A 16938-nucleotide genomic window follows, 5' to 3' on the forward strand; every position below is an offset into this window, starting at 1 on the left:
GGTGTATTTTCATCCCCTGTGCCATCCCTTCCTTTTTAGCTTCCGAGGCTTTCGTTGGGATGAGCGAAAAAAGAATGCAGTCGCAATGTGCGGCAATACTTTGTAACTTTGCTTATACCAGACAGATTCTACAAATTTTTGTTGTGGTGAATTCATGAAGCAATAAGCTCCTTTAGTGAATTGTGTCCATGGCTATTTGAAAAAGTGTTGCAGGGTCCCTTTAAATAAACATATTACCATTACATCGATTATTCATTTTTTCTTTAAAGTTGTTATCCCAGCTTATATTCTCTGAGTATAGTAAATTTTAAATGCAACATATTTTAAAGGCTATCACCTGTATTTTATCAAAAGTCAAATCCTGCTACTAATCAAAGTTGTTTTGACTTCCTTTGTACAAAGAAAAATAGTATTCGCACAGAGGCCTTGCTTTAATTTTAAATAAATACTTTGGTTAGATCATGATAAATATGCCCATTTGTATATATGTGTCATATAGACTATTCGAATTTGATTCGGAATTATTCAACCAAAATCACTATTCACTTTAAATTCACTTCTAACATAAAATTAACTATTCGCACAAACCTAGTTTTTCGTGTTAATCTTTAAAATTGCTCTCTTCTTTTTTTGTTTTGTTTTATAACAGCAACAAAAAAAGCCCACCAAAATGTGTAGCAATAGATGAATTAATAAATATGTCCAGCTATGAATTTGACACTACAACTGTTCCATCGCACACTTGCCTCAACGTCTAAGCTGAACTTTCCATCCAGTTGCGGAGCTTGTTGGTCCTCTGAACCAGTTGCTTTCTGTGCAACGAGGTTGACGTCTGGGCTTGGAATGCCTACAGGAACCTTTTGCTGCATGCAAACAATGCAGTCCGTCAGTCGGAGCATATCTGGGCCACATGCCCATCAACTTTCCATTCACATACCTTCTGCATAAAGTCGGAGATGCACAGCACAATTGTGGGTCCCTTTGGAATGACTCGCACCACAAGGACTCCAGAGCCACCACGCATCTTCTGGTTGGTGACAGCCTGTTCCAACGGCACGCCATTGGGCATGCATTCGAAGCTTACTGGCTGTGGAGGGCCCAGTACAACGTCGTTCCCTGAAGTAAAAAAAATCAAGGTACTTGATGTCTGAGCAATAATGAAACCACTCTAGTACCAATGTTGCAATACATTCATTATAGTTGTGAGGACATCCATCGATATTGATGGGGAAGGGGCGATGTGGCACCCCCTGGGTGAGGTGGCAACTGGGGACATCGGACCTGTGTGGGAGTGTGAGTGGGCGGTGTTATGCGTAGGAAGTTGCGGAAACTAGGGAGTGAGGCCTAACAAACATGACAAGTGGAAGCTCGTCTGGGACGAAGCCGACTGAAATCTATGACGAATTCGTGGAATTTATGCCGACACAAACGAATGGATCTGCTATTGAACACGAGCGCCTAGCAGCCGAGCTGTGGCAAGCGCTAATTAATGGATGCTCCCGTGATTCCCGCGAGCAACGAGAGCCAACTGGCCTACCAAAATGACCACTGGCTACCCGAATGATGGTGACATCGCTCATTGCGACCATGCTGCCAAGGTTCGTGGGGTTCAGACATGTACAGACGCCGAAAGAATTCCTCAGCAAAGTAGACAATTTTTGTCTGATTAATGGCATACCTCTGAAAAACCGAGCTTGACGATAACACGAAGGTGTGGCATCACTTTGCCGGACTCTTCACCATGTGGGATGACTTTGTCGCAGCTTTCCAGCAAGGATTGGCGTCAGCCAACGAAAAGAAGTGGCTGAAAGATGAATTGGAGACATGCACCCAGCACCCTGAGAAAAACTTGAAGGAGCTTATATATGTTATTTCAGAGTTCTATGACCGAATAGGAGTGGAGGTTGCCGACGACGTCAAGGTCAACAGAATGCTGTGCCAGATGCACCCCCAGCTGCAAGACTTCGTAGCGGGAACTACCTTCTCAAGTTTGAAGGCCCTGGCAGATGCAGCCGATGGCCTAATGGAGTGAGCGCGGCGCCGGCTACAATATTGTCCGCCACCCAAAACAAACCAAGCTGCGCTAGACTGGGCGTATTTGGCGCCACGGCATGCCTGACGCAACAGCAGTGTACCAGCACTCCACATCGGTCATCTTCACACCAAATGCCAGTAGGACACCTTGGCGTACATGGCCCCTCCACCTCAAAGCTGTGCAACCATCGTACACCAGGACCAGTGGCCCATAATTCAAGCCCAACCTGTCGTCGTACCAAAGTACAGACCACCAGTGAAACGACGACTTCAGCAGACACTGAAATAAGTTGTTCGCGAACGGTGTGGTGGTGTCTGCCACATTGCACGCAACTGTGCGAGTAGACCATGCCAAGAGGAGGTCGTTTGCTTCCAGTGTGACCGACCAGGGCACTTCAAGGCGCAGTATTCAGGAAACGGGCGCCAGTAGGCACTGGCTCGGCGAGCCCCTACAGCGATTTTACTATGCAAGTTGCATCTGCAACTGGAGGAGGGAAGGAGCCACTCTTGGACATTCGAATCGGTAGCACGACATTCCGTGCCTTGCTTAACACCGGGCCCAGCGTGAGGCTCCTGGGTCCACTGGTCAGCAGTACGACGTGCTGTTCGGGGAGAAAAAAGAAACGCGAAACTCGAACACTTCGCCCTGCATCAGTTAGGTCCCAAAGCTCTGTATCTACTAAATGCAGAATAGAGAGGGATGGCGGCTCCCGGGTTAAAAAATTTGTCTGTCTATCTGACCTGTGCCAAGCTTTTGTGCTTAGAAGAGACTTCTTTACAGTCACTGGCATGTCGTTGCACTTAGCTTTGGGAGGGTGGACTCTAGGCATGGAACTACAGCTTGCTGTGCCATTGCCAAATCTGACAAAAAGGCTGTCCCAGATCCAGTGGATGATGCCAATTTCCTTGGAAGTCTGCTTGAGCAACAGCCAGACGTTGTAGCGTGCAACACCGTTAGTGGCTCAGAAAAGCTAGCAGTGGTAATGAATGAGTTTAGGGGCCTGCAGTACAAGGCACTGTTCACAAAGTTGCCTGGTTGTACCGCACTCATTGAGCACTGTATTGACACAGGCAACAACACACCAGTGTGCACAAAGCCACACCCAGTCAATACAAAAAAACAATGCATCGTGGATGCCTGCTTTGACGAGATGCTGGAAGCAGGCCTAATCAGGCGGAGCACAAGTAGCTGGAAAGTAAGCTGGTCCTGGTGGGCAAAAAATCCGAAGGCTACCATGTGGCTGTTGACTAAAGACGCCCGAGTTCTTGCACGAAGGTACCAATGTACCCGATGGCTCGCACTGACTGGCTCTTGGTGCAACTAGGTAATGCCCAATGGTTTACAAGCTTTGAGCTGTCCCAAGGGTTCTTTCAAGTTCGACTATGGGAACAAGATGTTGAGAAGACGGCATTCATATGCCATATGGGCACCTTCAAGCTCACAAGGATGCCATTCGGTGTGGCTGGAGGCCCAGCCACATTTAAAGTTTTAATGGACCGGGTTCTTGAGGACATAAACAACAAATTTGCCATAGCATTCCTTGATGATGTCTTGGTATACTCTCTAACAATAGAAAATCACCTGGTACGTGTCCGTGAAGTTCTCCAAAACATCGAGAATGAAGGGCTTGCAATTATTCCCACCAAAGTACAACAGCGCACTCAGCCCCTCAGCTTTCTCGGTCTTGTTGTTTCTCTAGGAGAGTGCCGGGCAGACCCAGAGAAGGCGCTTGCAGTGGCAGAATACTTACGACCATCCAGCAGGAAGCAACTGCAGGTGCTTCTGGGCCTTGGCCAGATTCTACAGGAACTTTATGCAATAGTTTTCCCTCACAACTAAGCCACTGATAAACTTGCTCAAGCAGCAACTGCAATGGCAGTAGATGAGCATTGAAGAACGGTCATTTGCAACTCTCCATGCAATGCTGGCAACAGATGAAATTCTGAGCTTGCAGACCTCAATGCACCATTTGTAGTTGGAACAGATGCCGGTAGTGTGATTATAGCAGCATTGATGCTGCAACGTCGGGATAACATAATGAAGCCACTTTTATTCACCAGGAGAGGCTTGTCGGATTCAGAGCATAATTACACAGTCCGGGGGTGGGAGTGTTAGGCTGTTGTATAGGCCGTGGAGAAACTTTTACCCTATTTTTAATTCACAGAATTTGAAGTCCACTGTGATCATGCGTCATTGGCCTGGGTGTTCACCACTGAGCAGGTATCTCCTCGTGTGCAGCGCTGGGTGCTACGCCTTCAAAGATTTCAGTGCAATATTAGCACAATCGCGGGAAGGCCAACATCCCTGCCGGCGCCCTAAGCCGGGCAGCTGTTGAGTCAGACAAAAGACTGCAGCTGAAAGCCTGCTTGAGAGAATTTTGCCGCTTAACTTGGACACTGACGAAGGCTGTGTCACGTTTGACACCTGCCTGCAGACCACCGTTAAAGACCTCAGTGCTATAAACAATACAAAAAAACTAGCACAAGAACAACAACGTGATGCTCTTTTGTGTGACCTGGTATCCACATCTCATTTAGAGTCATCAGATCCTTTAGTACAATGCCGCAGCGACCGTAAAGTAGCTTGGTTGCCTACTCACCTTGGCCCCTTAATCCTGCGGATGGCCCATGACCATCCAAGAAGTGCTCATGCAGGGTTCTTCTAGAACATTGCGGCGCATCAGGGAAAAGGTTGTGTAGTTGGGCATGAGCAATGACATGTAGCAATATCAAAGTATGTCGCGGTTGCTCAGTCTGTCAAAGGACGAAAGCACAGCGTTGCATGCAAACCCCAGGGATTTATGGCTAGCCAATGTTCTGCAGCACCAATGGAAGAACTTAGTATAGACTTGATGGGGCCATTACTTACCAGCTTTCGGGGGCACAAGCGCTTGCAAATCATTGTTAGCTAATTCACCAAATTCGTTGAGCTCTTCCCTCTTTGCACGGCAACAACACAGCAGACAGAAAGCCATGTGGAAGAGTTCATCCTCATAAAAGGGGTACCTATTGCTATTTTTAGCGATAACAGGAAACCCTTTGCTAGTACGTTATGGAAGAACCTGCCGAGACAATGGAGCACCTCGCAGCGCCACACCCTACCCTACAGGCCGCCGGACAAATGGTTGAACGGCATAATAGCACCGTGAAGCAGTGCCTTTGTGCATACTGCAATTCACACAAAAACTAGGACCGACACATTCCCGAGATTGCTTTTGCAATGCAAACTGCCGTAAGTGTTGCTACTGGGTACACCCCAGCACTCCTCTGCTACGGCCGTGAACTGCGAACCCTCTGCCAACCCACTGTAGAGAAGCAGGATGCTGAGCTTGCTGCATCGTCTTCTCATGCATTTGCAGCAGAACTTCGGTCCCACTTAAGAGAGATAATGGATTCTGCACGGCAGCATCAGCAACATGCTTGGCATGCACAGAAGCAGCACTACGACCAGCGACGGTGAGCCAAGACATTGGATGAAGGCAACCTTGTCCTGCGTGACACCCACTTACTCAGTGAGGCTGCAAGGGGCATCCCGTCAAAGCTCGCACCAAAGCGAAATGGTCCATTCTGCATCTACAGACATGCTGGTTCCAATACCTTCAAGCTCGTCCACCCGGAGACTGGAAAAGCTTGTGGCAAGACCCATGTTGACCAACTCGTCAAATACTTTCCTCCATGGTGAGCAGGGCGGGAGCTTCACGTTTCAAGGAAGGGACAGGTGTGAGGACAACTATCGGTATTTATGGGGGGGTATGTGGCACCCTTTGGGCACTTATCAATACCATCACTTATGAATACCATGTGGCACTTATCAATACCATCAAAAAGAGTGCTAACTTCTGAATATTCCCCATCACAGCATTCCCCCTGTTACATTTGGCCCGGCAATTCGTCTGGGCAGACGCCATTGTGCCTAAGCCGGTCTGCTAGGTTGCTTTAGATTCCATCGGCGCCCAGCCTGCAAGATGCTGTCCTGTAGAGGTTCCAGGTAGTGATCGGGTCTAAACAAAAGTTTCACGCAACAAACCTTTTGTTGAACGGGGATGGCGCCACTGTGGCTGGTCTCATTAGGTCAATCTCTCGACTCGGCTATTGTCATCTACGCGAGGCCATCGCAAAGCACCGTCAGTCCGGAAGCATGGGAAGACATTGAAGAAGCCGTTCACAGGGATCGAGCGTTTGGACTGCCATGTTCGAGAGAGTTCCGGAAGCCTGTAGATGAGAGCAGCCATGGACCACTGCTGACGTTCGGGTCAGCAACCATCTCCCCGGAGGAGCTTAACCTTCCCTCTCCGAACTCTACCTCCTCACCCTGCGGTGCCTTCAAGGCGGGGCCGGGTGCGTCATTGTGTGGTGCGCTCGTGCTACCATTGGACCTTTTTGCCCAGCCGAGTGGTGCAATATCTGCACCTTTTCTGATGGGTGGACCATTAGGACTTCGTCACCTGATTTGTGGCGAGTGTGCTCACCGCCTTCTTCAGACCTCCGTGTAAGGAGACGGCGAGCTATAAAAGCCGAAGCATTTTGAAAAAATGAGCTGAATCTGAGCTGAATTATGTGCTGAATCATGAGGTGAATCTTTGTACATAGCTGATTTTCTGCAGAATCTCTGCTGAATCTCTGTACAGTTCCATCTTTAAACTATCATGTAAATAAACCTTCGTTCTATCTCTCTTACGAACGCGTCTCCTCACTGGCGAAGATCGGCTATGCGGACGACGGTGGGGAGCCAGCTACCCTAAAAAAACCCGCCGTACCTATCATCTACCTCGAGCCCTTTCCAACAGGTGACAGCGGTGGGATGCCATCATCATCCTCATGCCCTTTACACCCCCAAGCACAGCATCTTGGAATCTTTAATTCTACAATGTTAAAGCAAAGAAATGAACCTTATTAAAAAACTATAAAGACACCGTCGTAAGACAAAGTGCCGAATGTGCAATGGACTTAGCATGCACACTGACCTCTTCTCAAGCCATGAAATCCATCACGTGGCTGCACATACATGCCCGGCAGCTGACAGCAAAGGCGACCGTCGCTACTAAACTGCCATGTTTGCGTCAGGCGACGTCGGCTGTCAGGTTTGCGCAACATGAGCTCGGTGTACTTCTTGGGTTCGGGTCCCAGCCCAGCAATGTCGAGGACCAGCATGCGGCCAGGTTCAGCACTAGGCCGCGGTTCACGCGGCGTGCTCGAGCCCTCGTGCTGCAGCATCCCTGTTGAGGTCATCCGCCATAGCTGCGAACGCTTTCCCAGTTCCTGCAAAAATAATTTAAATAATGAATTTTAGTGCACTACAATAACAAAGAGAAATTAGGAGATTACAGAGCAGAACATGGTGCCTTGCACACAGCATAACCATTAAGCCAAATGCTACTCGAAAGCTGCTAGAGTGGTCTCTGTGTAGAGAATATAGAATAGATAAATAAATTCTTTTTGTGAACATCACAAGTTGCTAAACACGCACCATTTACATGGTACGTTCCCTACACCCAATGAATAATAATAGAACAAAACTAGGCAAATAAACGCACTTTCTTTAGGCTAGTACTAATTAATCATTCAACCTAAACAGCAGGTACTAGGCTTTCACATCCTGGCACTTCATAGTTCTTACTTGTTTGTATTGAAAACCTCCTACTATGTACTGTCTCAATATCATAAAAACAAGATAGCACTAAATTCAACATATGTGTTCCTCCTCTTACTGGTCTCTACAGTATGTTGACTTGGCTCACTGGCCTCCACATCACTTCATTATTTTAAGGCTCAGCTCTTGCCAAGTGCATATCCCATGAGTGCCCGACATGGTACACAGGATGTCCACACAAATAGAGACAAACCACAACACAGTCACAAAAACAAACAAAAAAAAACAAGTCTAACGTGAATAATGATTCAGCACCTTGAAATTTTATAATGCATATCACAGCTAGAAAGCAACCTTTACTACCATATTTGCACTAGTAATCCTCGCACTAGCACAATTCTTGCACCCTCACATCGCCCGACAAAAATACGTTTTTTTCCTCGAGTAATTATCGCACCCCTGAAAATTGCCGCAATAACATCATCTGCTCGTTCTAGCTGTTGATGATGATAACGCTCGCCATCTGGCGCCATCTCTTAAGCATCAAGCGTACTATTATTGCACGGAGATTCAATCCAAGCCAAGCCAAAGCGGCAAGTGCACGTTGCGGCGTGTTTTGTATGTTGTGTCGGTAATCTTGTCACGTTATGGGGCAATACTGACGTGACACGTTTGCTTTCAAGTTGAAAGTGATTGATCATGCACTAAACAACGGCAACAGGGCCGCCGGTAGGCCCTTCGGTGTCTACAAGTTTTGTGTTCGCTACTGGTGACGGCAGCTGAAAGCCACCAAAACGCGTTGGGCCTGCCATGTGCCTAATGGGATTGACGGTAAACTTTATTTCTTCAGAAGTAAACTGCAGATAATTCTGTTAAATAGCCATCAGCCCAATACTGATGTCCTACGCTTACCTTTTGAAGGTTCCGGTTGAATGACGAACACTACCGCAACGCCCTACCGCTACCGCTTTGTGTATGGTATTCTAATTTTCGACTATTTGCTTGCACTTTTTGTGTCTCAAATAAATCTTGCCTTGTGTTGAACCTCTGCTTTTATTGTTCAGGTAAATTTTAATTAGTACTTCTCAGAGCTTGCAGTTAGTTGCTGCTGGTGTGAGAATCCCGATTTGGGGCCACTTCGTTTTCTTTTTTCGCTCTGTATGTTTTCGTGGAACGTTTTTCCCACGTAATTCTCGCACCCCCCAACGTTGCATCGGTTTTACACACAAAAAAAAAAGTGCGAGGATTATGCAAGTAAATACAGTAATCAATGACACTGAGGCCCCTTCACAGAGAAAATGACATCACATCTGATGCGTGTGCAGCATACAATTTCCTAAAATTAACTAGAGGGGACTCTGGCACTGCGATCGTTCAGCGATCACAGTGCCAGAGTTCCCATGCTCGCCACCATTTCTATCTTCACCGAAGCGCCGTGCGTTGCACCTCCCGTAGACACTGGTGCCAGAGTTCCCACTAGCGAATATACAGGAAACTCTATAGTGGGCAGAAATTAGAGAAGCAAAATTCAAGTCTCAACCTTGGCTCCTACCTTCTTGTTAATGACGACACGAGTCCCTTGAGGAACATCAAGTACCAGTTCTTGACACTTGACATCTTTAGAACCTGGCTGAACTTTCACCATGGCCCTTGGTCTGGAAAGAGTAAGCATGGCATGAAAGATTGCAGTTCTGCCGCCCCCCCACACCCTCAACTTTTGCGCAGGAACCTACAACAGATTCGTGCGGTGACATTTTTATAATCTTAGCATTAGCAGACCAAGTTTCATTGAGCAGTGTTTGTGACAGTCATGCACTTTGCCCAGGAAAGAAATTATTATTATTATTATTATTATTATTATTATTATTATTATTATTATTATTATTATTATTATTATTATTTAATTTGCATACACTGATACACAAAAGACACAGAAGAAAGAGAGAGAGAGAGCAAGCTGGCTACTGCCACCTGAAGAGGCACAACACCTGCTCACTCTTTTGGGAGGAGGAAAGAGACAGAGGAGAGGAAGATAGGAGAAGAGAAAGAGGAAAGAAGATAGGGAAGTAAGGAAAAAAAATTACGAAGACAAAGACAAGCTTAAGTAAACATGCAAGAAAAAATCTATAAACATGTGGCTACGTCTGTTTCGTTCATAAAAGTCAGCAGAGCTTGACGAGCCTGGTCACGTCCGAAAACACAAAGCTAGAATGAAGCACGACGGCACAAAGACACACAGCTAACGATGCATCAAATGCACATCCTGAGACATTAACAATGCACTCACTCCAAGAATGTCCCAGAGAAAGCAATGTAGAAGAAGTTCTCATAGTAGAGCTTCTTGCCAGCTCGGAAAATGGTCATGTCGTACGTCTCGCTCATCCCTCCTGGCGCCGTGACTGTGATGTGCGGAGGCAGCGTGGGCTCGTCCCAGGCATAAGGGACTGCAAGAGCCATTCAGATTAAGAAAGCGTTATCTAATGATGTACAGCCGAAGTCGACTATACCGCACTCAATTAAGTCCAATTATCCTTTACATAGAACTATTTTAGATTACAGCAACGCTTTAATGTCAATGCAGAGGAAAATCTAAGGCGACATGGAACAAAAACAGTAGATATTTCGATCATTGGGCTGCACGAAACACCTCAAGAAGTTCTCTTTCCCTCACAAATTTTTGGCTTTTTTTTTTTTCCACAAATGAGGACCGTCCTGAATGCATTTAAGAGAAAGCAATTTGATAACACTGCATGCAGAGCGTAGGAACTACTGCTTGCCAACACGGGCTTTCAACCAACATGATTCATCACTGCCCCGCTTCTAGCCTGTCGTCCTTCTCTCGCAGTTCACTCCTCCGCTAGTTTAGTTCACTTGATAGACACCGTGAAAGAGAAGCTGAACTTCTCTTCAAAGCTTGCGACAATCGATACAGCTGTACCTGAGCATCTCGAGACGTTTGTTGAGTAAGATACCGAAAAACAAAGCCGACATTAGGGCCAAGGCAGACTGTATGCTTTTGGCGCCTAATGACACGTGACTTTGTATCAAGACTTTGAGGCATTGTTTACATTGATACTGCACTTTACCACGTATTACCAGCCTTTACATGTATTGATAACGCACTTTACCACGCATTACCTGCCTTTACATGTTACCCCCCATAGCCCACTACGAACCGTGGAAAAAGATAAAATATGTAAAAAGCCGCATGTTGCCATGAAGGCATCTTCTTCACTTGTCATGAGGCAGTGTCGCAAACCAATCTTGAGCACTGAAATTCATGCCGCAAATGCAGTAATTTCATTATAAGTTATATATCAAATTATTCGATATATCAAACTAATTTTTTTTTTTGCATGTTACACATACACAGAAAAAAGTGTGGTTTTAAAGTAAATTGCTATAAAATTACTTTGTTAACTTTTAAAGCAAAACTCAATTACTTTCAATATTGCTTAGATCCAATGCCCTTTCTGGATATTTTTCCTTAATACTCCTACATTATTCTTCCTTAGATATACTTTAGCATAAATCTTCACTAAAGCCGAGCAGGATGCTCTACTGTATGTTGTATTTCTCAGATCCACAACATCTAATTTAGATCATTCAAATTTAACTTGTCTGTGGAATTGAACATCTCAAAGCGACACTGCAACTATGAAAGGCAATATAATGTCAGGCATTTCACTAATTATTTTACCACCCAGAGTTCCTTAGCATGCATCTAATTACAGGTACTCATATATTTCTGCATTTTTACTCCGTCATAATATAACCGTTGTGGCCAGAAATCGCTTAACGGGAACACTCCTCGCTCGTCTCTTTCTTAGCGAGAACACTTTTGTTACTCGCTATCTTTCGACAGGATAGTGCCACACACTCTTCGTCGAATGCCTTAAGATGGTTCCAGCAAATCAAGTGGAGCATGCAAGCAACCCGTACCCGAAGTGTGCGCCTTGACGGTGGCCCTGAGCAGTTCGTTGCCAACATGCGTCTGGTGGAAAGTGATAGGAACTTCCGACTGATTGTCGACACGCAGTGGTGGTGGGATCTTGGCACAGTCCATGAAGATGATGAAGAATGTTGCGCCTTTCATGATCACTTCCACTCGAAGAAAGTGGGACCTGCCCAGATCATCTCTGAAATATGTCAACACACATCAACTTTAAGTTGGCATCAAATGGCACCATTAAACATGCAAAACGAAAGGGTATCCGCCTGCAAATAATTCCTGCACAAAATGTGCGATTATCAGCTTGGAGGGGCTGCATTCCTAGTACGTATATGCTTGAAACCACATTCCAAAGAAAAACAACATGATCGTTTTTTTCATTTTAGCCCTCTAAACTCAAGTACCAGAGGACTCAAGCCTGTGTGAAAGCGACTTGTTCATTGTTGTTGTCATAGTAACTAACTTGTCTATCAGATCCGTTAGCAGACATTGTTATTAAAGCACCAGTTATGCAATACCTGCCCTAAAAAGCTTGGAACTAAAGTGCCATTCTGATTAATGTTGCCTTGATGTGTGATAGGTTTTGTAATATATGCAAGAACACTACTACAAGCACATCTTCCTATGTTTTGAAACTGCTGCTTGACTTTCATGCTTTCAATAGATTTACCAGTGCAAAAAGACGAAACACTTTAAGAACAAACATACATACACACAGTGCTGCGTGTGTACGTGTGTCTTAATTGTTACGTCTATTTGCACTGGTAGACCTTTCCTATGTTTTCACTGCATAGCTGGCACTGCATAGATAACAACTCTTGGAATCTGACTTCCCTGCAGCACACACAACTACGGCACAAGTGACAGTGAGGGAACTCGAGAAAAAGAGGACGTATTGGCTGCTTTTGGCTTTAAGACGGTGTCGCTCGCAGACTAACAGTATACTTGTCAGTGTGCTTTGCAGGACTGGCCTTACTGTTGACTTGGGCATTCATATACACTCGGCATCCTTGCATGATGGATCAAAACATTCTGGATTCCATGGCCTGCTCAATTTCTCCCATTAATTTTGGCTAACCGGGATTCTTGCACAAAGACTTAACAAATCATTCATTACGCTCTGCATTTATTCCCATGACCTTGAATAAAAACATCAATGTATGTGTTCTGGCTAGGTGGTAATTCACAATTTATTTTTTAGTGGAAAAAGCTACTGAAACAAGGGACAGAAAGAATTCGACATACACAAACGCTAACTGAAAACTTGCACCAGCACATTTCACCCGTACCTATTACAAGCTACATGCACACACACAGCACTATTCTTTCGTAAAGGGCGATAAACGACACACAGACACACTTTTCTGCACAGAGTTTTCAGTAAACGCTTTTTCGCGTCGCATTCTTTTTGTCCCTATTTTCAAAAGATTTTCGCACTAAAAAAACCATGGAGTAGAAGCAGCTTATATAAAAAAAAGTGAACATGACAAAAAATGGCACCCCACTACAATCAGGATCTTTTTCAAAGCCCTCCATGTCCTGAAGGAGACCTGCCTCATGTGGATGTGAAAGGAGTTGAGCTCGTCAATCTTGAAGCCACCGGACCAGATGCAGCTGGGCATGTCCACAAGCCGCACACACAGCAGGTTGTCGAGGTCCACCCGAGGCCAGTGGAATGGCAGGCTGGACTTTGGTTTCGCCAAGGAGATGTGGTGCCTGTGCTGATGCTGGAAGGCAAGGTGCATCTAAAAGGCTGGCACACATAATGAAGAAACACAAAGCACAGCTTGTGCACAATGCCGACATGCCACGTTCATGCATAGTAAAAGCTTGTTAATTTGACCCTCATTAATGTAAAAATCAGATGATTCGGGCAGGTACTTCGGTCTCAGCCTGCATTTATGGTGTTTAATGCCATCTAGCTCTTGTTGGTTCGATTATATTTCACGAAAACCCGGTTCGTTCGCACGATGGTGGAAGCGCACTGATCTTGAAACGCTGCACATGCACGGCACCAAAAAGCAGAAACGACATTCGCGGAAAAACAGAATGGGACGGTGCAGTTCACATTTCTATCGCAATCAATATGATTCATACGGTAACAACAAAAGAGCCTGAGCACTTCACGTCAATTTGGATTCATCACTGCATGTGACATCCCGTTGGCCCCAGGCATTCATACGGCGTGGTCGCCATCCACTATTGTGTCCACGGTGACCAAGCCTTCAGCGGTCGCAGCGAATTTCTTTCGTTTTCTGGCAAAAAAAAAAAAAGTATTTTCTCGTGCACACGGCGACAGTGGTCAAGGTGATAAGTAATAAGGCAGAGCCAGGTGCAGAGTTGTTTTGGGCTAACGAAGATGTGGGAGATTTTGCATCACAGTAGCTAAAGAAGTCACAGTTGTTAAAGAAGTCGAAACCCTGAAGTTGAAGAAAATTGCCCTTCTTAAGCTGTTTTTGTACCAAATAAGTTCAGCATACTAATACATATTCACTCCAAAAATTAAAGGATGTTGATTTCATAGATATTTGGTTATCATTTTCTTGGAATTTTCTATAGTTCAGAATTTAGTTAATTTGGACAATTTTTTCCGTCTCATGAATATGCATTCCCAAGCTTTTACAGTATATTAAATCGAACTAATATATATTGAGCCTAGCTGATTTAAGGTTCAGTAAAAAGAAAAATGAAGCCATTGACTCTGAAAAGTTTAACTATAAAAGGAATGTGTATCCATGTATCCAAACAGTTTAAGTGTAACAGGCCAATTCATCGTATCACTATGGCAGTGATACGATGATGCCCCCAATGGCCGCGTGAATGAGATTACCTTTGAGTTTGGAAAGGTGAATTGCTGGTCTAGTTGGTGCGACAACTGCATAAGGATGACTGCTGGAGTGATACAAAAAGTAGATGGACGAAAGTCTTTTCCATCCCCTATCCCTTCTTTATCTACCACTTCGGCGAAATCATCGACCCTAAAAGGGCACTATCGACAGACTCCACTGTCATATTTTTGTTACATCGGTTCTGTGGCTCTTAGATGCATTCAGCGCCTTAAAAGCTTACACAAGAGCTATAACTAAAAGGGACCTTACAACACTTCTTGAGCATGGTCAGAAAATGCTGCTGATCAGTAGTAGAGGCTCCCGAGAACACGCGAGCCAAATATTATGGCGCAGCACGCGGCCTGGAATTCACAATTAATTATCAAAGTTAGCCTAACATTTCTTTCTCTTCTGTCGAGAAATGAGGGAAGAAGCTTAAAATCGTGCGTAAAAGGCCATCTATCAGCCGCTGACTGATCTGAACATGGCGCGCTTGGTCATTACAGGGATCGCCTCAAGAGGCCGAGACTTGCCCACGCGTGCGCATGCGATCACGCGGAAAATGTTGTGCATTCGAAGAAAAAAGAGAAAGGGTGCTCAAAGTCACGAGGCACACGTGACGTATTTTCTCTGCCCCTGCCATCCCTTGCTGTTTCGCCTCCAGTGCTTTTGCGAGGACGATAGAAAAGAGAATGCGATAGCAGCGTGCGACAATTCTTTGTAACTCCGCTCATACTAGACAAATTCTAAAAATTTTAGCGGCGTTGAATTTGTAAGACAATAAGCTCTTCTAGCGAATCCATTGCATGGTTACTAGAAAAGGTGTTTCAAGGCCCCTTTAATGAATGCAACCTAAAAAATTTTAATAGTGATGAAACAACAACAACAAGCCGCTGTTGAGGTTTAGGAGGAGCGTATAGCTCCAAAACGACAGCTTTCAAATATACAACAAGACACTTCATTTTCATGACATGAGCACAATTTTATCCGGCATCGCTCACCAATTCTTTGATGGCGAACCTCTGGGCAATCTGAACGACAGAGCTGCTCTGATTGTCAATCTGGAATCTTGGCGAGAGCACGACATAGTTGGTGCACATGTAGTTGCCACGCCCTTGTCGAATCTCCACTCCAATTGTGTACACCCTGAAACAATGAGACACAGCATAGCGTCACAACAGTGTTGTTGCTTTCAAAGGCTTTAGGACCCGATTTTCTTTGTACAGGCTTGTACCCATTCATAAAGTTCTATTGATTCCCTTGGCAATGACCATGTGCAGCGCCAGTTATGAGCAGCACAGGTAAAAAGGTATTTGCGCTAACAGGCCATGACAGCAGCGAGAAAAATCAAAATGATATGCATGGGTACCATATGCTATGCAGAATGCCTGCAGCTTTAAAAAAATTTAGGGGTTTTCTCATCGGTGAAGATCAAAATGCAGCATTGAGCTAGTGCAACCTATGCATTTAGAAAAAAAAATGCAAGAGAAAACATCTCAACACACTAGCTTGCATGCAGGAAATTTTTTAGGGCACTTTATTCACGCTGCCAACACATACTTCAATGACATAATAGTTATGCTTATGGCTCCTGTGCAACAGGCTGTGTAGAGTGGTGTGGAAACTTCCATTCTTAAAGCTTTTCCCTAGATTTTTTTTTCTTTATTTTTCATTTATTTCGTACTGCTGTTAAGTTTTGTTCACATTAGTTGATTTCTCCTTTTTTTTTTGTTCTTTACGTTAGGTGGCACTGGTATGGTAGACAGACAGACAACTCGATCATGCTTTTTTCGAGGCTTTCTCCTCGCAAGAAACTTTCTAATTCCTTTCAAATTAAAAAGGCAAGGCAATCGAACCCACCAGTCAGGCCGGGCATCGTTTGGAGACACCATGAGACGTCGCACCTTGATGCCCTTCTCGAGGGAGAAGCACGTACACCACTGGGGGAAGCTGCGTGGGTGAAGCTCGGTTCCCACCCTCATGCTGCACCTGCACAAGAAACCGATCAAATCAAGAAAGATCCAAGTCTGGAACACATTTACCGGGCATTTGCTTCTATCATGTTAAAATAATTTAGAGAGCACATAACTTGCTAAAACAGCACTCAAATTGAGACTACACAGAAAAAGTAGAAAGACTGGAAAATGCAAAGTCTGCCAACTGAAAAGTTTACATGCAATGCAGCTGCAAAAAGCTAAACAGAGGGGGTTTTGCATCTTTATCAGTCTATTTAGCCTGCTTCGATTCTGTTCTATGTTTATACTAATGTCACTATGTATGAGTTAAAGGAGACACTTTCAAGTTTCTTAACTAAATGCAATACTCGTGTGACAAAACGTGGAAGTAACTTGGTCAGGCGATGCCAATTACATGATGCAAGTTTACGCACACAGCTCTCTAAAACTAATTCATCGTTGGGTAGCTAAAAAATCGACAACACGAGGGAAGAAGAAAGGCGAAGAGCTGGATAGGACAGAGCTTGTCCAGTCTTCTTCCTTTGTGTCTCGTCCGTTTGTGCACTACCCGATAATAGA

The 16938-nt window shown here is 44.9% G+C and overlaps 1 protein-coding gene across 1 annotated transcript in view; it reads right to left on the reverse strand.

Moving 5' to 3' along the window:
* LOC142803829 (intermembrane lipid transfer protein VPS13D-like) overlaps positions 1 to 16938 on the reverse strand; it is a 149880-nt gene that overhangs the window by 15798 nt on the left and 117144 nt on the right. Inside the window, exons 62-70 of the mRNA XM_075889975.1 lie at positions 16265 to 16393; positions 15406 to 15550; positions 13131 to 13303; positions 11567 to 11763; positions 9912 to 10068; positions 9177 to 9279; positions 6999 to 7293; positions 938 to 1116; positions 747 to 863 (exon numbers count right to left, since the gene is read on the reverse strand). Of these exons, the coding sequence (XP_075746090.1) occupies positions 747 to 863; positions 938 to 1116; positions 6999 to 7293; positions 9177 to 9279; positions 9912 to 10068; positions 11567 to 11763; positions 13131 to 13303; positions 15406 to 15550; positions 16265 to 16393 (1495 nt within the window). The remainder of the gene's footprint in view (positions 1 to 746; positions 864 to 937; positions 1117 to 6998; positions 7294 to 9176; positions 9280 to 9911; positions 10069 to 11566; positions 11764 to 13130; positions 13304 to 15405; positions 15551 to 16264; positions 16394 to 16938) is intronic.

The sequence above is a fragment of the Rhipicephalus microplus genome, chromosome 3 (assembly GCF_043290135.1).
Source record: "Rhipicephalus microplus isolate Deutch F79 chromosome 3, USDA_Rmic, whole genome shotgun sequence".
NCBI classification, from domain to species: Eukaryota; Metazoa; Arthropoda; class Arachnida; order Ixodida; family Ixodidae; genus Rhipicephalus; species Rhipicephalus microplus.